At 38.2% G+C, this 23606-nt stretch overlaps 1 protein-coding gene across 7 annotated transcripts in view; it reads left to right on the top strand.

The window, feature by feature from the left end:
* Positions 1–10107: 10107 nt before the first annotated feature.
* LOC129281354 (protein transport protein Sec31A-like) overlaps positions 10108–23606 on the top strand; it is a 61160-nt gene continuing 47661 nt past the window's right edge. For 6 of the 7 annotated variants that reach the window (XM_064113522.1, XM_064113523.1, XM_064113521.1 and 3 more), the window contains exons 1-5: positions 10114–10315; positions 18706–18917; positions 19572–19725; positions 20853–20990; positions 23114–23254. In XM_064113522.1, the coding sequence (XP_063969592.1) occupies positions 18715–18917; positions 19572–19725; positions 20853–20990; positions 23114–23254 (636 nt within the window). In that variant the 5' untranslated portion in view covers positions 10114–10315; positions 18706–18714. Of the gene's footprint in view, positions 10316–18705; positions 18918–19571; positions 19726–20852; positions 20991–23113; positions 23255–23606 lie in introns of all 7 variants that reach the window. The other variant, XM_064113525.1, reaches the window with a different exon arrangement.

Genomic DNA, 23606 nt, shown 5'->3' with positions numbered 1-23606 from the left:
AAACCTGCTGATTAGTTTGAAGCTGCACATGCCCTATTTTTTTAGGTGAGCAGACCTAGATACAATCCCAAGAATATTACTTCCGTATATTAGAATGTGATCATTAATGTGAGTGTACAACAATGTACAATTTAGTAACCCCACTAAATTTAATGAACGCCTTCAATCTAGAAACCTATTAAAAGGCACAGAGGGAAGATATTATTGAGAATGGGGTTGTACACTGTAAATCTAGGCTATATTAAAGGGGAAGTAAATACCTTTCATAATAAATGCAGAAAAAATTAAGAAAAATATTGGTGAACGTTTGATGAAAATCTGTCAAAGGATTTTTATAACACAGTTACATACTAAATTAAAAGGACAAGTCCACCCCCAAAAAAAGTTGATTTGAATAAAAGGAAAAAATCCAACAAGCATACACTGAAAATTTGATCAAAATCGGATGTAAAATAAGAAAGTTATGACATTTAAGTTTCGCTTAATTTCACAAAACATTTATATGCACATGGGGGGGTGTTTCACAAATAAATAAGTATGACTTACATGTACATGTAAGTTGCACTTAAATGCCGACGCGTACATGATATGCAACGCGCAATCTTATTGATCAATACGCAGTACATGTAGAGCGCTTCCTCTTTGCATGATCTGACCAATGCAGCCATGCCTTTTAAACTGCGCACAACGAGACATTTAAGTGCTAGGATCGAAAGCTTAGGCCCCTATTGACTTTCTAAATAAATGTCTCTCACTTCGACTTTGACCAAAAACATAACTTGCATGCAATTCTCGCTACCCCAAATAGCGATTTCGCCGAGATCCGGGAAAAATCCCTGTAACGCGCATTGCATTATGGGATAGCTTTTCGGTATTACAACTTCCTGTTCGGAAGTCCAATGCACTGTTTTGCCATTCAGATCAACAGTGCCGTCATCCACAACAACACAACGTCGCTTTCGCTCGGAAAGTTCGTGATCACAACCCTTTCTTTCACGATACAGTTTAACAGCGTTTTCTGCTAAAGTCACTAATTCTGCCCGACGCTTTCCATATCCCTCTGTCAGTTAAGATTTTTTAAGTTCCGAAACTGATTTTTTTATCCATTTCGTGGTCGACGAAAAATTGAACGGAATGAATGCTGTAGTGTATATATTTAGCGTCTAGTCGAATACGATCGTGATGTCAGGCCGGTCACTATTAAAATGCAAAATTTTAAGATATTCATTTTTTGTTTTATTTTTTATAACCAAATAAAAACATGAATAATAATAATTTTCACGTGAAATATATTTTCTATTTTAATTTATAATTCAAATGGAATCAAAACTGACCAAATTAAATAAAAAGTATAATAATCTGTACATATTACGCTGATTGGCATCGATTTCAGCGTGGTGGAAAACTCAGTATCGCGAACATGCATGACTCTGAACCGGAAGTGGTGATGGCGACCCGACGGAGTGAAAATTATCTCGTCTCGCGCATTATGAGATTTTTGTTCCTATTTGGGGTAGCGAGAATTCACTTTTTTTTTTTAACTCAATTTTTACGCAATCACAAAGGCACACATACCAACTGCATACAATTACATGTACCGTAGTTGAACTTCTCTTAAAAGTGTAGGAGTGAAAGCTGACACACCAAGAACAATAGGCTTGATACTAACTTACTTTATACAGACAGTTGCCATTTGTTCTCTGTGGACAGATATATGGTGGTGTGACCTTAATTCGCGTGTTACCTAATTTTGCGCACGGTTGAATATCTCAATTTCTAATTAATATCTTGAAAAACTGATATCACCAACAGAAAGAGCGACTTCGAATTACTTAGTATGGTAATTTCTTGAAGGTAAGGTCTCTATTTGTGAAAATATTGGCAAAACATTGGCAAATTTTGTCACCTTTTGCGTCCGCTCCGAGAAAATTCGATCTTCTCGACAAGCATCAAGAAATCGCCAGTTTGCAAGCGGAGGTCTCCAAATAAGTAAGTAAAATGTGGTACCAACCGAATTCATGGCATTTTAACCTCCATCTGATATAATTATCTTACCTTTGTCTGCTTGATTTCTTTTCTAAATCCTTGCAAAACAATCGTGCGTAAATTAAGGTCACACTTTTTATGACACTTTTTCAGCTGAGCGCGCACTAGTCGATCGCCATGGGATTTTGAGATCGTGATACCAGCGAAACCCTTGACCTACTTTATAATTCCGTCAAGCGAATTGGACTTTGGGATCTTGCCTTCCGTTTGGTATTAATGGTTTTGATTAATTTTGTGTGAGCTGTGCCTGTGAGAAATTGATTGAAAACTTCATGATAATTTTTAAATGTGCGCAAATTATGGTCACCCCATCATACAATGTAGACCTACTGTATATTTATATTGACAAACAGTCCCAACATTTTTTTTACGGGGAAAAAAACATTGAAAATGCATGATCTACAACATGTCACTAGAATAGATCTAGGACTAGGAATCTACTCACACTTCCATCTTTTCCACCGGCATGGAGACATTTCTGTTCCTTCCTTTCTTCCCAATCCTAGGCCCAGCCGCCATTCTGGGGTCTCGTGATGGGCCAGGGCCTGGCGGCTGATGATGGCTATTTTGCGAATGAATTCTCAACATGAAATTATAAAAGTTTATGAACGTCAAGAATTCCAAAGTAAATCATGAAACAAATCCAAAGGTGAATAAAATGAGCAGGATATCTACATTGTTTATATTGTCCAACTGTCCACATATCCAACATGATCATTCTGAAACTACATAGTTGCAAATGCTTTATTAAAAGCTGTCACTGAATTTTCTTTCGACTTTACCCTCCACGGCCACGGCCGCGCGGCTGGTCCAGCGGAGACTGTAGTCAATGACGCCCGAAGCCCTGGGGAGTCAACACTTGGTTTCTCGATGACTCTCAATAAGCGTACCCAGCTTCCATGGCGACAGCTGGCAAAAGTAGGCCACAAAATCAACTAAGAGCACATAATCTGTTCGATATATTATTGTCTCACATACATCAGATTCTGATTAATTAGATCGTATCCCTGAAACAAACCGAACCAACTCAGGTCTGTTTAAATTCGACTTCGAAGTAAATGACACCAGTTTTCAGCACACACATTCGTCGCAGTCGAACCGTTCACAACAAAAATGGCCGAGACCCTAGGATCGTTCCCACAATGCATCTAGAGCGGCACTGGTTGACTAGGCGACAGGCGCAACGGGTGTACGAGAGGGGGGCGAAATACGAGAAAAGGCGGCTGGATTCAGGAAATTACACCTGTCGCTATTAGATTTTCCCGTTCAAAGTCAAAGATGTCGTGTGAATCCGTGATGAAAATTTTGCTGGTCGACGGAAGGTTTCATGTTTGCAATCAATCATGTAGTCAAGATAAACCCTTCCAATATAAAATGGCACCTGTCAGGATTTCCATCATTTTAGTTCATGTAAGGTCGCTTTTTAGCCCGAAGTTTCATGGCAAGGTATTAAAGAGTTTTCATCATTATTTGAAGAAAAAAAAATAAGATAAAAGCATTTGATCTTTTAGCATGCTGAATTGCTGATGATTAAAGGCCAAGTCCACCTCAGAGAAATGTTGATTTGAATCAATATAGAAAATCAGACAAGCATAATGCTGAAAATTTCATCAAAATCGGATGTGAAATAAGAAAGTTATGACATTTCAAAAGTTTCGCTTATTTTTCACAAAAAAGTTATATGCACAATTTAGTCACATGCAAATGGGAGAATCGATGATGTCCCTCGCTCACTATTTGTTTTGTTTTTTATTGTTTGAATTATACATCAATTTTTACAGATTTGACAATAAAGACCAACTTGACTGAACCATAAAATGTTGGAACAACGGTAATTACCACATGTTCAGGGCGAAATAAAACTTTCTGTCACAGGACAATGAGGAGAAAATTAGAATATTTCATATTCATATAATAAAATACAAAATAAATAGTGAGTGATGTCACCATTACCCTCATTTGCATACCGACTGGGACGTGCATATAACTATTTTGTGAAATTAAGCGAAAATTTAATCTTACTTACATCGCTTTACATCCAAGTTTGATGACTTTTTTAGTGTTTTGCTTGTTGGATTTTTCTCTTTTTATTCAAATCCACTTTTGTTGGGGTAGACTTGTCCTTTAAAGTTTAAACATGCATGCGACAAATTGTTTTGGTGTTTTTTTTATGGAGGTTACTAATAATATTAAGCCACCTTCTCCGATGATGGACAAATTTCATCAAAGTTGAATAGTAAACAAGCCTCTCTCTAAAAAAAAATTAACGGTTGAGAGCCTAGGAATTCAAATCCAAATGCTATATAGTATTGCCTTATATATTTTGCATGCTGATTTTTTTTATCTTAGATTTAGAAATTACGTGATGCTTTTAAAACAATTCCAGTAAAAACTGTCCGCTATTGGAATTGCTGTACCTTGTTGTATTTTAGTATTATCATTTTAATTTCCAGTAAAATAATAATAATATACAGACTTTTGTATTGTGCATCGTGTGAGAGATATTTTCAAAAAATATATGGTAATGATAGGTAAAAAAAAGGTGTAAAAGGTTGGAGTCAAGAAAGGGAAACTATTATACAAGTAAATATTCATATCGGGCGTAAATATTCATATCTGAATGGTACGCGCCTTATAAACCCAAGATAACAAAAACAACAACAACAAGTGCACCGCCGGGATATTTTGGATAATTTTGAAAGGGGGAAGGGCGGCCGAAATATGACGTCATACTTTTGTTTCGATTGAATCATAGGGGTAGTATAGAGTCACAAGGCTCAAAACTTTCTTTTTTATACCATTCTTTCTTCAAGTTCTCCCTTTTTTCTCCCTTTTGGTTTTTGTATACTTTTCCCCATTTTTTCACCACTCGAAAAATAAGGTAATATTTTCAAGGGTTCTATAAGAAACATTGGGAGTAACAGTAAACATTCTAAAAAGTTAGCTCAATAAAAATATTGCAGATTTGCACCACTGTTTTCATAAAACTTTGTTTAATGATAAAACAATAAATATGAAAACATTCCTTCTTAATAAGTTGTTTTCATATTTCATTTCATTTCATTTCATTTATTGGTTTTTGCAACATTTTTCATAACAAAATTCTGGACAAGAAAATACATATCTGAAACTTGACATCAAGATAATGAACAATAGTTTTGTATATAAATCCTCAAACATATCTTACATAAATGAAAATCATTAAGTGGTATTTTCTGTTACACAATAAATAGGATGGTTGCAAGGGTCGTCACAAAAGCAAAGCTTGAAAACGTAACAACCCTGGAATATAGCCAAAATAATTAATATCTATTGTCATTAAACGTGCAGGTGCATGAGGGACTGGGGGAGGGAGATGCTTGGTCCTTAGCATGGAATTTTAGAAAATAACACGTTTTGTTGTTTGATTTTAATTTATACATGTTCTAGATATTCAATTAATCAAGGTCACTTGGTCGTTTTTTTTTTTATAGCCAAAATGATTGAATTTGAGATTTTATCGATAAAGGAAATTCAAATCTACGCAAAAATAATTAACATAAAAGAATTACGATCTATTACGAATATTTTGAAAATAAATCAGAAATAATTGAACATTAAATCACCTGCGGAAGACGGATTGTCATGGTACGAAAATGATAATGCTTCAGAACATGACAAACCAAATCATATATTGAATAATAAAATCGTCTTCAATGAGCAGAATTGATGACGAAGAATGATCAAACTATCAACTTTAAAAAATCAAAGAAAAACAGTTGCAATGGTATCAATAATCATGATGTGAAAAAAGGGCGACGAAGACGATGATGATCATGATGATGGTGATGATGACGATGGTGATGTTGATGATGATGATGATAATGATGACGGTGGTGACGATGGTTATGATGATGATGATGATGATGAACTTTCTGTCTAGCATAGGAAAGCTCTTACATGAAACGATGGAATGATGACGGTGGTGACGATGGTTATGATGATGATGATGCTGCTGATGATGACGATGAGGATGATGATGACGATGATGAAGATGATGCTGCATGCTGATGATGGTGAGAATGATGACGATGACGATGGTGATGATGATGATGATGAGGAGGATGATGAGGATGATGATGGTGATGTCGACGAGCATGTGATGAAAATGCATATGAGCATGATCAACAGTGCATTATGCTGGTGTATATTGAAATAGTGGCTAATGATTGATGTCTATATAGAATAGTAGTGGAAAGTAAAATTATAGACAATTATAGACAAATAAAAATAATGGGAAAGGTATTGACACAGAAAATTTGCCTAGCCTATATCGTAACTAATTCAAAATGTGAAAAAGTTCATTACTTTTACCCGATTCTAATGATTTTTAAGTTATTTATTTATTTTAGTGGAGCGTTGTGGCCCAGTAGATAAGTCTTCTGACTATGAAACAGAGGGTCGTGGGTTCGAATCCCAGCCATGGCGTAATTTCCTTCAGCAATAAAATGTATCCACATTGTGCAGCAGCTGCACTCGACCCAGCTATAGGTGAGGTGAATGGGTACCCGGCAGGATTAATTCCTTGAATGCATGAGCGCTGAAAGGCAGCTCGAGCTAAAGCCGGTGTAATAATAACAACCAGTGTAGTAAAATAACACGAAATCGTCATTACGGTGTAGCGTTAATTTTGGTGAAAGTTACGTAATCTTCGCACACCGAATTCGCATAGCGGCAGCATGGTCGAGTGATTTTTGTAGCCTGTTATTAGTCGTTTCGCGCGTATTTGACACAGAAGCTTGCACCGTGCGATGATGCACACAGCACCGGCGCTCTTGACCGAAGAGCCGACCCAACATGCCCAATGAACTTACACACAAACTAATACCTCAGGTATATTTCCTTGCATGCCCACACCAGTTAGTAGCTCCATGCACACACCAAACCCCATCTCCCAGGTATACACATGATACATGTAATGATAAGCATGATAAGAGAGAATTGAGGAAAATTGTTCTCTGACCATCGTGATCATAGTGAATGTAGGCCTAAAACATGCACGCTAACTGACTACGCGAACAACCAGCCAGTACCAGTTAAAATAGTCACCGTTTCCCCCTTTTTTGCACTCAACAGTCATTATAAAGCCAAAGGAAAAATAAGGGATATTATGATTCATGTGATATTGGACAATTCATGTAAGTTTTATAATTTCATCATGTTTAACTGTTTTGTAATAAGTGATGATGTGATGATCCTGATAATTCCTTCACTGTGTCAGTGAACTGCATCAAGGTCTCATCATTTTTATATAGTTTTACTGGTTTTTATTGTACATGTCAATCTTAAATGCTCCCGTTGCTATCACCTCTGAATATTAATACCCCGGGGGGCCACTTACATTGACGAGTGGATACCATGCGCGACCAAAAAAACACGTAAAAAGGATGTCTTTTTCACGATAGGGCACGTTACGTACGTAACGTGATAAGGGTGTCAAAAACACAAAAATAATGAAAAAAGGGTGTCTATTTCGCTAGGGCAATTACGTGTTTAGGGTCGAATTTGCGGGGATGATAAAACAAAATTAAAATGTTTTATAAAGGATGTCTTTTTTGCCCCAACACTTCGTGTTTAGAGTCCAATTTGCGCGAGGTGTAGAAGGTGGGGTTGTACTAAACCAAATAAGGTAAAGCCGACGACCGAAGGACCCGTAACAATAAAACATTCCTGTACTTGTTTAGGGGTTCATTTCAGGGAATATTTGCCAAGAGTATCGTTTTGTTTCCAATACTTGTTAAGGGTAGGGTTTCACACGCCAATACTTGTTAAGAGGTGCATTTTCAGAATATGGAAAATACTTGTTTAGGGTGCTTTTCGAGACCCCATGGTCGCGCATGGTATCCACTCGTGAATGGAAGTGGCCCCCCCGGGATTAATACTAACGCATTTAAATAAAAACCTTCAATATCACTGTAGTAGTACGACGTTGTGTGCATACCAGTACACTACATGTGGAATGAAAGTTCACATATCGGATACAAAAGTTTACGTGAATGACGGCTGTCATAAACGCCTACCAGTCGTTTTATTCAGCTTGGCCAAACTGATGTACATGTTCTTTTGCTAATTTATAACAAAATGGCACGGTAAAAATCTAATCGGCATGGATAGATCGGATGCTAATAAAGTTGAAAAACTAAGTATCGTAGTTTGCGGAAATCCTTTTGTTTTGGGACAAATCGCCGGGAAGGGAAAGCGGGGGGAAGAGCTCGTGGAATCGTTCGCTCTCGCTTGTTTCTCATAGGTTTGCGTGCAAATCTCTGTGAACCGTTGGCAATGTGCAGCGCTCTCGCTGTTATCGATTCACTGTGGTGACCTCATTTTATTACATGTTTGCGTAATGACGATTTCGCGTGATTTTACTACACTGACAACGCGCCTCGGAATAGAATATTTATAGATAGACGGCGCTTTATAAATGCCTATTATTATTAGTAGTATAGTAGTATTCTTTTATCTTTATTAATTGCTACCGCGTCACTGCGATTTATATCAATTTTAAGAAGGACTGTTGGTCGTCTTGCAAATCTACTACCAGTTTCGTAACTGACTTGATGCAATACATTACACATCTTTATTTAAGGTAGCAATTGATATCGGGCCCCTCGGAGAGGACTTGGAGCGTTTGGTCATGCGGTCGTCCTGATTTATCTGTGCATGATTAGCAGTTGTCCCCGAAACACAGAACGGAGATGGGCAACATTAATTGTTTCGTCGTAGATGTCGCTCGTGCTTCTCCATTAAAAAAGACATTGATGAAGTAATTTAGCTCTGTTTACAAACATAATTCATACATGTATTTTTAAAAACAAACTGTCAGAATTACATTTCGACTTACGTCCATGTGATCAATAACTGGTCCCGATTGGTCCAATAAGATTCCAATGTGTTGATTATAATTGGTCCAAATTGAATAATTGGGACCAATGGTTTCAGTCGGGACAAGTTATTTTGTTTTTAATTGATGATCATTGTTATAACGGGTTAATCTTATTTTCTATTTAGTGTTGAGGATTCGGTAGTTATTGAGAAAACAAATGGGAATTTTCTTTTATATTTTACAATTTTCACCCTATATGATATGACACAGGGGCCACGGAACGGTTTTGAAAGTGCAGGGGCTGAGCCGAAAGAGGGGGGGGGGGGGCTGACCATGCAAAAAGAAAATCATATAATCAGATGGTCATTTTTACGTTTTTGTACACGGTTTTGGAAAAAAGTGTGGGGGCTAAACCCCCCGCAGCCCCCCCCCCCCCATTTCCGTTGCCCCTGTGACGTTGTAGGCCTATTTCATATTTCAAATAGGCGGCCTAACAACAGAAAACTTGATTGACTTATTTTCTAGTTCAATATTATTGATCATGCTATAAAATTCAAATTGGATCCCCAAAGTCATTGAATTAAATCACATATCAAATATGTAATATCGTCGCCCTCCTCCCCCCGTCTATTTGACATTGACAACGCTCCTGCAGGTATACTTATTGTTTCATTAAACTCCCAATTGATTATCAACTGCAAAAAAATTGACATTCCCTGTGGCATCAATTTGATTTTCGTCCCGTGTTTCCAAAAGTTAAAACGCACCGGGCTGACAAATTCTGTTTCTAATTTAAAAAAAAGACAAGATTATGAAACTGAAGTACCGATTTCCTACATGTATTTGAATATATTCTTGTCTTCTAAATTTCTTGTCAATTGGAAGATTTTTTGGACTTTTTGATGAGAGGAGAATCAAGTCAATCCTCGGTATGAGGAGGAGGCGCGATAGCTCAGTCGGTAGAGCGGGGGTTTCGGATGCCGGTGACCCGGGTTCGATTCCCAAGTGGTGCGCTAGTGCCCTTTGGTAAGGCATTTATCCTCAAATTACCAGGTCCCTCGGAAAGGACTTTAAGCCGTTGGTCCCCTGGTTGCTTGCTCACAGTCATTCGTGCTTTCTTAGCAGTCAGGTAGAAAACCTCCGTTATGACCACCAGGCCGATATTGCTGAGAGTCTTTCTCGAAGTCTGGTCTGGCGCCCTCTGTAGTTTCTCATGGTGTACTTTTCGCCGGCTATCTGCCACGTTGAGGTGTTCCGGAAGGAGCCGCCAGCAGCTTTCATCATTGATTTTAAAATCACTTTTCACTTCACATATAATACTTTCACAATATTGATGTAAATGAGAGTGTAGAATATTAGTGTGAAAGTCATCTTGCCAAATCTCATTCTGCAAAACAGTCATACAAGGTGAGAAAAATATTTTGTTTTTGCTCGAAATTTCTTGTTGACCGAAGAAATGGGTTATGCTGATGTGTACTTTCCGAACGGCTTTCCCACAGTTGTCAATGGGGAACGACAGGCTGCGCTGAGCGAGTACCGGTACCGGTACCGGTACGAGTCGCGTCAAATTCGAGAATCGCCATTTCGTTTGTCTTTCCATCAACAGCTGTTGAGACGAGTGTTGTTCTTTTGTCTTGTTTCGAATAGAATTTTTGAATAGCGTAGATCTTACTGTTTAATTCTAGAAATGAATAAGCAAATATTTGTTTTTGAGATTTTGTTTGTGCATGTTTTTTAAATTTTGGTTAGAAACTTAGAAATAGAAATTAGAATTAGATTCTTGAACATGATTGTGAATGTCAATAATCGTGATAAAAACTGATAATAATCACGATAATGCCTGGGCTTACCTTTATTATGTAGAATCCAATGTCATGAATCGATTACATATCTATGTGATATAATATCACACTACATGAAATCTCTCATCCGCCTACATCAGTCAGAACGTCCCGGGCTTCGCTCGAGTACGGACATTACTCTACAGTCTACTCCATATTCCACGGACAAATACTAAAGCAGGTGACAATGCTTTTCAGACATGTGCCCCAAGACTCTGGAATGACCTTCGAAGATATATCCGACTTTCTCCTTCTTTGGTCTTTTGGAAGTATTTAAGAAACATCTCAAGACTGCTTTTTAATCAATTATTAACATGTATTCTTCTAGTTATTATAATTTTCTATTGTGTAAAGCGCTGTGAAACGTAGACAGGAATAACCGTCGTTTCTGGGGATTTATTCAACAATTTCTGACATTTTACTGTAATCCCCATTTACCGACGGTAGGGTGTACGTGTGGGCTCGCATGTGTTCTCATTCCCTCCCTTTTGTCAATTCACAGTCCAAAGTTTGATGTAATTTTACACATCGAATTTACAATCTAAGGATGTATAAACAACAAACTTTTAAAACTTGATATTCCAATATTTAAATACTTTAAACGATATAGATGAAAAAGGCATGAAAATTATACTTTACCGATGTTTAATTGGGTTGAACCGATAAAAATGGTCAAAATGGCAGCCAAACTATAAAATATTTACAAACGAACGGATAGGGCGTCAACAATCACGAATGTGATATCGATATTGCTTTCGATATTATACGATCTGCTCCATATGCGAACGAAACCGAAGATAAACGATACTAGTTATACTAGTACTAGTACTAGTTATAATCGCGATATATCGATTCGAGACATTAAGTTAATAACGATAATGACGTCATTCAAGATGGCAACTTGCAAGAAAAACCGTCAGGTCAGGTGAAAATGTCTTAGATGACAGATTTCTCAATCATCCAGAGGATTTTTTTCAATAACTCCGGCCCAAGGTATGCAATTACTTAAGTTATTTATATTAAGCTTGTAACCGATTTTGCAATCGGCAACCGATTCCATTCGATTTCACCACAATCGGCAATCACTTGCCGATCTTCGATCATGCCCCTTGAAGGAAAAAATCGAAAATAAAAAATCGGCGTAGATCTGGTTACAGTGCGTGATCGCTCAGAACATATTTCAAGATTGTTTTTGAGGTGCTAGCTATTTACAGGTCGCATTATTCAGGGAGAAAGTCGCGGTATTATCTATGGCAATGTTTAAGGGGATAGATATCTTCTCTTCCAACTCATGGTGATAGCGGATGCCGCCGTGAACTTTGAAAGGTCGTATTACCGACGGAGCTCACTGCGTTACTCTCTTACATCGTTTATGATTATATACATTTTATTTTCAACCTCGTGGTGATAGCGGATGCCGCCGTGAACTTTGAAAGGTCGTATTACCGACGGAGCTCACTGCGCTACTCTCTTACCCCCTTTATAATGATATAAATCTTCTCTTCAACCTCGTGGTGATAGCGGACCCCGCCATTAACTTTTAAAGACTGTACTATTGACGGAGCTTATTGCGTTGCTCTCTTACATCGTTTATGATGATATTCATTTTATTTTCAACCTCGTGGTGATAGCGGAAGCCGCCGTGAACTTTGAAAGGTCGTATTACCGACGGAGCTCACTGCGCTACTCTCTTACATCGTTTATAATGATATAAATCTTCTCTTCAACCTCGTGGTGATAGCGGACCCCGCCAGAAACTTTTAAAGACTGTACTATTGACGGAGCTTATTGCGTTACTCTCTTACATCGTTTATGATGATATACATTTTATTTTCAACCTCGTGGTGATAGCGGAAGCCGCCGTGAACTTTGAAAGGTCGTATTACCGACGGAGCTCACTGCGCTACTCTCTTACATCGTTTATAATGATATAAATCTTCTCTTCAACCTCGTGGTGATAGCGGACCCCGCCATTAACTTTTAAAGACTGTACTATTGACGGAGCTTATTGCGTTGCTCTCTTACATCGTTTATGATGATATTCATTTTATTTTCAACCTCGTGGTGATAGCGGAAGCCGCCGTGAACTTTGAAAGGTCGTATTACCGACGGAGCTCACTGCGCTACTCTCTTACATCGTTTATAATGATATAAATCTTCTCTTCAACCTCGTGGTGATAGCGGACCCCGCCAGAAACTTTTAAAGACTGTACTATTGACGGAGCTTATTGCGTTACTCTCTTACATCGTTTATGATGATATACATTTTATTTTCAACCTCGTGGTGATAGCGGATGCCGCCGTGAACTTTGAAAGGTCGTACTATTGACGGAGCTCATTGCGTTACTCTCTTACATCGTTTATGATGATTTACATTTTATTTTCAACCTCGTGGTGATAGCGGACCCCGCCGTGAACTTTTAAAGATCGTGCTACTGACGGAGCTTATTGCGTTACTCTCTTACATCGTTTATGATGATATACATTTTATTTTCAATCTCATGGTGATAGCGGATGCCGCCGTGAACTTTGAAAGGTCGTATTACCGACGGAGCTCACTGCGTTACTCTCTTACATCGTTTATGATGATATACATTTTATTTTCAACCTCGTGGTGATAGCGGATGCCGCCGTGAACTTTGAAAGGTCGTATTACCGACGGAGCTCACTGTGCTACTCTCTTACCTCCCTTATAATGATATAAATCTTCTCTTCAACCTCGTGGTGATAGTGGACCCCGCCGTGAACTTCAAATTGATTTGAAAACGCTAGCTACCCAAAACATTTTAATAACATATTTCAAATCATCGTGCGTGCTTGCGTCGTCTACTTCATTTTAATTGCACTTGCGACTTTAAGATGATGCGTCGTAAGACTAAGAGATCATTCCAATAATTCTAAATTGCTAGCACCTAAAAATACTTCTAAAAGATGTCCCGCCGATCGTTCATTAACCTGTGATCTATGAGAAATATTTTCATTTTATTTTCCTTTGCGCCTTTGCTCGGAAGATGCGTCTTTCGTTTATCTTTCTAATAAAAATCACTCGGTTTATTTTAAAGCAATAACACCTCAAAACCCCTGGCTTTAAAACATGTTCCAAACGATCGCGCATGTTGGCGACTTCCATTCCAATGCATTCGTCTTTGTGACTTTGTCAGGAAGATGCGCGCGACCGCGAACAACATTTTGATGTATTCCTTTGTTTTTAAACATCGCCGATTCGATTTTCGATTCGATTTCGATTTTAGAAGCTTAACTGCCGATCCGATTTTCGATCTCATTTTTGATCCGATTTACAACATTAATTTATATTTCCCTGATAATGGAAACCATGAAACTTTCAATTTTGCTTGAAAAACAGTTTTAAATCGCGATCTATAATACGCTAGTTCACTATACGTTGGCTGTAGGTACGGGGCCCCATCCCCTTCAGTCTATGTATGGTGAGTGGAGCCAACGTAGTTCAGCGGAACAACCAAAATACAGAGACTGAAGCTTTTGGTCTATGTGAAACGATGATATATTGTAAGAGCGCTATATAAATGAACATATTATTATTATTATTATTAATATCTTGTGTGTGTGATGCCTCGTTCTTACACTAAAAGTATCCATAATATATTCTCATAATCGATTAGATCGTGTACCGTAAGGGCACTAGTATTCAACCCGTTTTGAGAGTTTCCTCAAATATATAGAAATATAGAATAAACCTGAATTTCAGACCTGTCTTATTTCCAAGAGCAAATGCTGGTTATTCTTTTTGCGTTATTTTTTTCTTCAACCCGTCGACTGTGTGCGCGGGCGATTGAATTATACGGCGATGGTTTTTGGCACTAGTATTCAACCTAGCGATGAAAGATGGCCCTATCTCTCAATCTGCCCTTGTCCCATCCGATTAAAGGGGAATCCAACCCAAATAAAAACTTGTTTTTATAAGGAAAAGAAAAATCAGACAAGTTGATAGGTGAAAGTTTGAACAATATTGGACAAACAACAAGAAAGTTATGAATTTTTAAAAGTTTTAAATATTGGTAATCACTATACCCATGGAGACTTCAAATTGGCCGCATATGGGATGTCATAGTGATGTAAGGCAAGGACTACTCTTCCATGTACTCCAATACATATTATGGCTTAAATATCATTTTCCCCAAAAGTTTTATTTCAAATTATATTTTTCTTTCATGAGGACATAAAACAATATACTACCTGGTTTATGTTTACATGTAGATTACTGCCCCAGGGGAATGGGTACTTAGGAGAAAACCACAAATCCTTGATAATAAAGTACATGGCCTATGGGAAAGTTGTCCTTGCCCCTTGTCATAATTTACTTACCAAGTTGCCAATTTGAAATCTACATAGTATTAGTGATCTCAATTTTAAAGCAGCTATAACTTTCTTATTGCTTGTCCGATTTCTTTCAAACTTTCACCATTCTGTTTAATTTATTTTTCTCCTTCCCAACACAACATTTATGGCCAAGGCTGGATTCCCCTTTAAGGACTAGACCATTTGAGATGAGAGTATGAGACCAAACAGGGAATTAATCAAAGCCAGATACTTACTAGATCTAGATCTAATTTAGCAATCTAAACCATTTTGAGATTCGCTATCTATCGTCACTAGGTTGAATACTAGTGCAATTCAGTGCAAAAGCCTCATCGCCGCATAATTCGATCCTCCGCGCATACAGTCGACAGATTGATAAAGAAAATACCGACAACAGATTGCCCTGGAAATAACAAAGGTATGAAATTAAGATAAATTCCCTATTTCTATTTGGGGGAATTTGTCCAAATCTTTGAATTATGCCGGGTTGAATACTAGTAGTGCCCATACGGTACTCCAATTTATCCAAATAACGTTGAACTTTCAAGTTAGTCTTGACTTGAGCACTGAAGTTCGTCTTATCGCAGTCTTGAGTGGGCCTAATGCCAATTCACCAGGAGGCGTTTAGAATCTTAACTAGTTAATCCCTGGCACTTGTTTATCAATCGTAATTCATTCGGAAAAACATTCCCCTCCAGGAGTCCAGCATGCAGTGGCGTAGCTACGGGGGGGGGGGGGGGCCTGGGGGGGGGCACGTGCCCCCCCCTGAGATTTGGTGTGCCCCCCCAGGTGCCCCCCTGAAAAAAATTGGCAGAGCAAAAAAAAAGGGAGAAAGAAGAATTGGGGAGGCGCGATAGCTCAGTCGGTAGAGCGGGGATTTCGGATTCGGATGACCCGGGTTCGATTCCCAAGTGGTGCGCTAGTGCCCTTTGGTAAGGCATTTATCCTCATTACCAGGTCCCTCGGAGAGGACATTAAGCCGTTGGTCCCCTGGTTGCTTGCTCACATGCATTCGTGCTTTCTTAGCAGTCAGGTAAAACAACCTCGGTATAACAAGAAAAAAGGAAAAGAAGAAAGACAGAAGAAAAAAAAAGAAGAGGAAAATAAGAGGAGGAAGACGAGTGAATGAAATAATGTGAAGGGAAGACTTGCAAAAAAACCCAAATCTTTCATGTTACTATATAAAACTTTTGCTTGCGCTTCTCGCCAGAATTGCCTGTTCGATGAGGTTCATATCTTGCTCAATAGGCTGATATGGAGCAAGTTTTGAAGTCAATATACAAAATATATTTTAGCTCGGACATCGAGCTTTCATCAATTTTTCATTAAAAAATTTAAGTGCTCTAGCTGTAAAATGTCCCTTTTATAGTCTACCTATCAGCATTTTTAAGCTCACGCTGCGTGGTCAAATTGTTTGATTTGCCAAGTTCCTATTGTCGACGTGTATTCCATAATGTTCCATTAAACAAATGTATTCAGACTGCCAAGATTCTAGGTCGAAATCTAAAACATGCGCGATAGCCTGCATGTTCTTTATATTAAATGTACTTAAATTATCCAGTTTCACATCAGAATATCAATAATTGTCTGCTCACGCTTCACGATCGCATTATTAATGATACCCAATTAACAATATCCTATTTATGATTTACAAAATATAAATAGTGTCCCGCTTTTAGGTCTAAAATCTCATTTTTTTCCTCTCGCGCTTCGCGCTCGCATCAATTGTTTAGTTACATAGCTATCCCATTTATTAATATAAAAGTGCTTAGAATGACCATTTTTTAGGTCGGAATGTCAAAAAAATTTGCTCGCGCTTCGCACTCGCATTATTGAAATATATACCCTCTTCGTGGGTAACTCTAAGCAGTCCTTAACAGGTCCCTTTTCGATAATGCTAGAACAGTTAATAAAAATTTCTGCTCACGCTTTGCGTTCGCAGTAACCATCTAGTTACATACGAATCTTGTTCAGGATCACACATAACATTGCCCAGAATATTAAATTTTCAGGACAAAATACATGAAAGTAACCCAAAAAAAAAAATCGCTCGCGCTTCGCGCTCGCACTTTTTATAAGGCTTATGAGACTATATCAAGTTACGTTGTTTTATAAGAATAAAACTAAGAAGTGACTGATCGGGGGAAATTTAGGTGAAGATAATTTCGGGCCCCGTCCCCTATTGGCGAAAGTCGGATCCGCCCTAATTGTGACACATACACACACAACGGAAAAAATGGTGCCCCCCCCCTGAAAGAGCAAGGACCCCCCCAGTGCCCCCCCAGGAAAAAATCCTAGCTACGCCACTGCCAGCATGAGCAGATGGTTCTCAAGACTCAATTAAACTTGTATGATTATGAGACTATTTTGATTGTTTGACAAAATTGGACAAATTCGAAATCTGACTTTTCTTCGTGAAAAGCAAAATGATTTTTTTTTTTATGATGTGCAAAATATGCTGATGTTCACCAAGCCATCTTCAGTAGAGGCACACGGCCAATATGGGAGACTCCCATGTGGGAGATTATCTCCAATATCAGAGACTTTATTTAGTAAAGAATTTGGGTATCCAATTTGGAAATTTCCAGTTTGGAAGACCAATGTCCTTTGTTTACATTTGCTGCAAATAAAGATGGCAGCTAATAAAAATGTGATAAGCAGATTCCTCATGAAAAATTACCCCAATTCATTGTCTACTTTTGTTTTGATAAGGATTTTTGTTGTTATTCACATACAAAACAAATGGGTTTCTGACCTTAGTGAGACAAAATTTTGGATGGAAACAATTATGCTTTTGTTGGTGTTGTTTCTTATGGGAGATTGTCTCCCATATTGGAGAGAGCCTCTCATATTGGCCGTGCGCCTCTTCTGATCTTGGCTTTTGTAATGGATAGCTGTTGCGCAATGTCATTGTGCTGAACACTGCATGGTTATCAGACACACTTACTTTACATGAAAAAAACCAAAAAACAAGTAGGTGGCGCAACCAGGCATCAGCAAATTTTTCTTGCAGTTCCTATAAAGAAAACCTCTTGGTTTCAATCTAATAGTACATTTCAAGCCGTGCAATCAACCAGGCAATGCCAATGAGCAGCAACACTTGGACAAGTGGCAATTTATCCCTAAAATGTCAATACAGAGTTTCGGTTGGTGTGATCAGACATGGGGGGGAAAAACCTTTTCGTAAATTTTAATAATGATTATAGTTACATTTATATCTATAGCGCTTATTACATTGTAATTATTATGACCCCAGTCATCGGATCCTAGCATGGCTACACAATATATGCACTTTCTCCACTCCCTAGGGAGAATTCCAGCAAGAGTTCCAAGACTCCAATGCTACATGTAGGCATAGTACATAAGCTTTCTCATCCCACCGGGTCCCCATTAAACACCTGGGTGGAGTGTGGCAAATTGTGGACTGACGCCTTGCCAAAGGACGCTAGGTTGTAGAAGATATTCAAATATACGACCCTCATGATTGCAAGGCGAGAGCCCGAACCGCTACACCACGATGCACCACATTTATTTCCTCTTCAAACATGTCCTTATTATACCTTCATCATTTCTACTACAACAGTCTGATGAACTGTGTTAACTCTTTCTTTACTACAGGTTTAAGCCATGAAGGTGAAGGACATCGGCCGAACTGCCAACATGGCATGGAGCCCCGCGGGGCAGTACCCCATCTACATTGCTACTGGAACGGCAGCTCAGCAGTTGGATGCGACATTCAGTACCTCCGCCGCCCTGGAGATCTTCTCCTTGGACCTGGACAAGAAAGGGCTGGAGATGGAGAGAGCAGCCACTCTCAGCTCCGAACACAGGTAGGCTTTTGGTGTAGTCACAAACCATTTCATAGTGTGGACAAAATTAGGGAGATACTGTATGTCATTGCGTGGACCACTCTGATGCATCAGTATTTGAATCTTTGCACCTTTATTGTGAGGATGGAAAGTTGTGTTGGATGGATTGGTTTTCTTTTACTAAGTTCTTATTTAGTTTTGGAAGGCTCTGACCAGTGTACCAACCACCATGCTTTTACCCATATATACGATATAAGTAACTTCTGTGATTTTTATGAACTATTTTCCTGAACCAAATCTTTCTAACGATACTGTCAACACATTATTTGTCCCATGGATGTCATTTCCAAATGGACCATTGTTGTGTATTTTTATGTTTTTAAATGATTTCAGACAGTTGTCAGTTTATTTAAACTTTGCAGAGAAATGTTTTTGGAGCAATTCAGAAGAAGTACTGTGTGCTGATGATCAGTCTACATTCTTACCAACATCTCAGTGTTCCATTCCATTTACATAAAGTCAATTAAAAATTTATCATTAGTAAATCTGATTCAGTAAAACGCAAAATCATCACAAACTTTTCGTGCTTTGATACTGTTTACCTCTTTAAATGCTAGCAGTGGATAATGGCCTTGCGATAATTATTCTAACTTTTTCTTCGACTTGCAATTCTAGGTTTCATAAGTTGGTGTGGGGCAACTATGGAATGAACAAGGGCGACTTTGCCAATGGAACTGTCATTGGCGGAACAGATAACGGGGGCATCTATGTTTACGATGCGGCAAAATTATTGTCTGGTAGCGAAGCTCTGATTCATAAAATGGACAAAGTAAGTAGCATTGGGTCTTTCGAATTGCCGGTTGGAGGGGGGGAATCTTGAGGTAGATTTGGAATGCTGTGTAAAAAAAAAATACTAAAGATTTTTATTAGTTTTGTTGGATTACCTTTGATGGATCTGGGAGAAATCCCAAGAGACTTGATATGATTCATTTCATTTGTAAACAAAATAAAATCCTCTTATCGAAATAAAGTGAGATTAAATCATTACATTCCCAAATTATATTTAAATAGGGGTTAAGAGACTGTCAGTGAGGTTTTTTTTTCAACTTGAGTATCTTGCTTGACGCATAGCTGAACCATAGTAGGCACAAACCCTTTGTTTTATGTGAATTACAAGTATAATGAACTGAATGTTTAGACGAGAAGAGATGTATTGGTAACGTGTTATAATAATAATATAATAATATAGGATATTTATATTGCGCACATATCCACCTTGTTAGGTGCTCAAGGCGCTCCTATATTACCCGGCTAAACTAGGCGTTCATAGCGCACACAGCTTTATAATTCTACAAGCCCGGAAAATGACTTGCCGAGTCAAAATTTGCCAGATTTTTCCCAAGACTTATTGATTAAAATGTAAATCTAAGTCTATGCCTGCAGAGTATTAAAATTAACTCTGCTTCCTGACAAAACTTGGCTCAGAGATCATTTCCAGAAACTTGCAATTCATTGCCGTTCCCAAAATCAAATGTTATTCCCAAATTCAATAGTAGGTTTTGCAAGTATGCAATTATTGTAATGTACAAAGAGTATATTAACATGTTTTGCATTCAGTTCATCAGTTGCATATTCATTTTACAATCATTTGCAACAGTCAAATTTAACCAAGTTCCTTGTGACACCGCTATAGAATAGATGGTGACATGTATTACAAAGTATTGTAACATCATTTATCCACATTGTGCTGCACTCCACCCAGGTGAGGTGAATGGGTACCCGGTGGGGAGAAATTCTTCGAATGCTTGAGCACCGAGGTTGCCAAGCTAAAGCCGGGGTGATAATAATAGCAGGGCCCACTGGGAGAACAGTTATGGATCTGAAGTGGCTTTCCTGGGTATATATACCGTTAATATAATATTATTATCATCATATGATTTACCTTATGCCTTGCAGCACACAGGAGCAGTGAGGGCCCTGGACGTAAACCCATTCCAGTCAAACCTATTATCATCCGGAGCAAGCGACTCAGAAATATTTATTTGGGATCTCAACAATGCTGGAACGCCCATGACACCTGGGGCAAAATCGCAGGTAAGCATCCCCTTCCTTATTTAAAATCTAAACACAGCCATGAAACCTATTGATAGATCAATCATTTTTGCTAATTCAATTAAATTGTTCCTACAAATGATGATTGTTGCAATGTCTGTTTATGAATATTTGCGAATAGTTGTTATAAATGCAGTGAAATCGAGAACATACCCGTATTTGTCCTGATTTGTATGTTTCAGGGTTAGCACATGTATGTTTAACCATATGGTATGACGAGAGGGAGCTTAGGGGGGGGGGGGGGATTTGGACAAACAGTAGGATGTATTTACCTCCAGCACTATGTATTCCATTTGTTCAACTTGCCCTTCAACATGATATTGAATAGAAGTAATACATCACTTATTACACTTTGTTTGAACTATTACTCATTAATCCAGGAAGAAATTTGTATTATACGCATGTACAGTTATAAATACGATACTTTGGGGTGTTAGAGAGAGAAGCATTGGTGAAAATAATTAACATGCTCCAAAATATCTCTCTGAATTAATCCAGGCATACACTCCCAGTAGGTCCCTTCGTTCTGTAAATCAAAATTTTTTAACAGTCAAAAAAGCAAAAACTAAATTTGTTGGTGATAGGACCTTTTCAAGCTCTGCCCCACGTCTTTGGAATACTCTTCCAGCTTCCCTTCATTGTATACCAAATATCACATCATTTAGATCAAATTCAAAGACATATCTCATGAAGAAAGTATATTCAACATAGCCCCATTTAAAGTGTCTTTTTGATTTTGATAATTTCTTATTCTCTTGTTTGTGTATTTCTTGTGTTCTACATTGTAAAGCACTTTGATATGGATTTCATGAAAAGCGCTATATAAGACTTAGTTATTATTATTATCATTTAGTTCTAACAAAACATTGAAAGGGGGAAGGCTGAGGGAACTGATTTTGATAGCTTTATGTTAATTTTTTAACTAACCCAGGCAACCTTAAATAATTCTTTGTGATGTCAGAAAAGATGCAATGGATCAAAACTTCTGACGTCAGAATAGCCATTGAAACTGTCATGTTTGGCTGACCTTCATGAACCTTGTCCTAGTCTGTACTGGAAATGACTACCTTGTGTCTGCCAGAACACCATATTGTTTTGTTTGCCAAATTTGTGCTCTGTAGAATGATAATATGAGAATTTGATTACCTGTCGCAGGCATAATGTACTTGACATAAAATAAATGACCGCAGTCTGTACTGTCTCTTGCCATAGAATGATTGTCCTCAAATTAATTGTATAAATTTATAATTGTGTGATTTGCAAGGTATCGTAACTACATGTTCCATCGCACTGCAAGAGCTCTCAATCATTTTACATATCGCCCGAGAAGATAAAATGTAATATTTGATAAATGTTCTAATAAGGAAGATTGTCTGAAATTTACACCTCATGGGAATTCTGTTCTACATATTTCATGAAATAATGCTATTAGATATAGTTGCATCATTTAATGCAGAAATGAAAATCGATCACTCTTCAGTTTCAAATGACAAAAATCCAGGGTTTGCTTCAGATTTGTGTGATGTAGGAGGGGTTGGTTGAATTTATCACAAAGTCAACCAAATCCCCCCCCCCCCCAAAAAAAAATATATGTAAGGAAAGTGAGTAGCCTTATAAAATCCAGACCTCAAACCATAATATGATCATTGCCCTAGTATGCCCGTCAAAAAGAGGTACCCCGTTTCAGAGCTGCCAACCAGTACGTTTTTGGCGTATTAAGTACGTTTTTGCAACCAAAATACGACAGTACGTTTTTTCTTTTAAAAATATGATTGTGTATAAAAAAATATGGTGATTGGATCAATGTAATTTCAGGTAACTTATTTTTTTTTTCAATCATTTTGTTAAAACCAGGGTGAGATATACACATGTTTCAATTATGTTTTTTTTCATCTGCAAGAGCAGTGCGCATTGTAGCTTGCATGCAGCTTGAGCGCCGCGATGAGCGTGCGCGCCACGCATTTTATTATGAAATACATTTTTTGGGGGGAAAATACTTTTTTTTTCAAATCTCAGAATAGAAATTTTCATTCCCAGAGGTTGGCAGGTCTGCCGTTTCCCAGGAAGTTGGTACCTAAGAATTATCCATCCTTTTTCTTTTCCAGCCTGCCGATGAAATCAGCTGTGTAGCATGGAATCGTCAGGTCCAGCATATCTTGGCGTCCACCTGCCCCGGTGGCCGATGTGTAGTGTGGGATCTGAGGAAAAACGAACCTATCATTAAAGTTACCGATCATAGCTCAAGAGTGAGTATATTTCAGGATGTTTCATGTAAAATACACAGCAAAATAAACATGGTGGAGTGCTTGTGACTATCACTTTGTAATCAGAGGGTCGTGTGTTAAGTCTCACCATGGACTATTGTCCTCTGGCCGGGCGTCAATCCTCACCTAACCACTCTCTACCTAGGAGTTAGGATGCAAAAGCTAATATAGTATGCTGAGCAATTAAACCCTCTGGCCCGAATTCACAAAAGAAGTTTAAACCATGGTCGAGGTTTAAACCCCCTCTAAGGTTTAAATTTAGACCACGGTCTCGATTTTGCTATTCACAAAAGAAGTTTAAACCACCGGGGGGTTTAACTACGTCATAATTTGG

Source organism: Lytechinus pictus, chromosome 18 (assembly GCF_037042905.1).
Source record: "Lytechinus pictus isolate F3 Inbred chromosome 18, Lp3.0, whole genome shotgun sequence".
Taxonomy (NCBI): Eukaryota; Metazoa; Echinodermata; class Echinoidea; order Temnopleuroida; family Toxopneustidae; genus Lytechinus; species Lytechinus pictus.
Note: the sequence above shows the minus strand (reverse complement) of the source record. Positions and strands in the feature narration are given on the sequence as shown.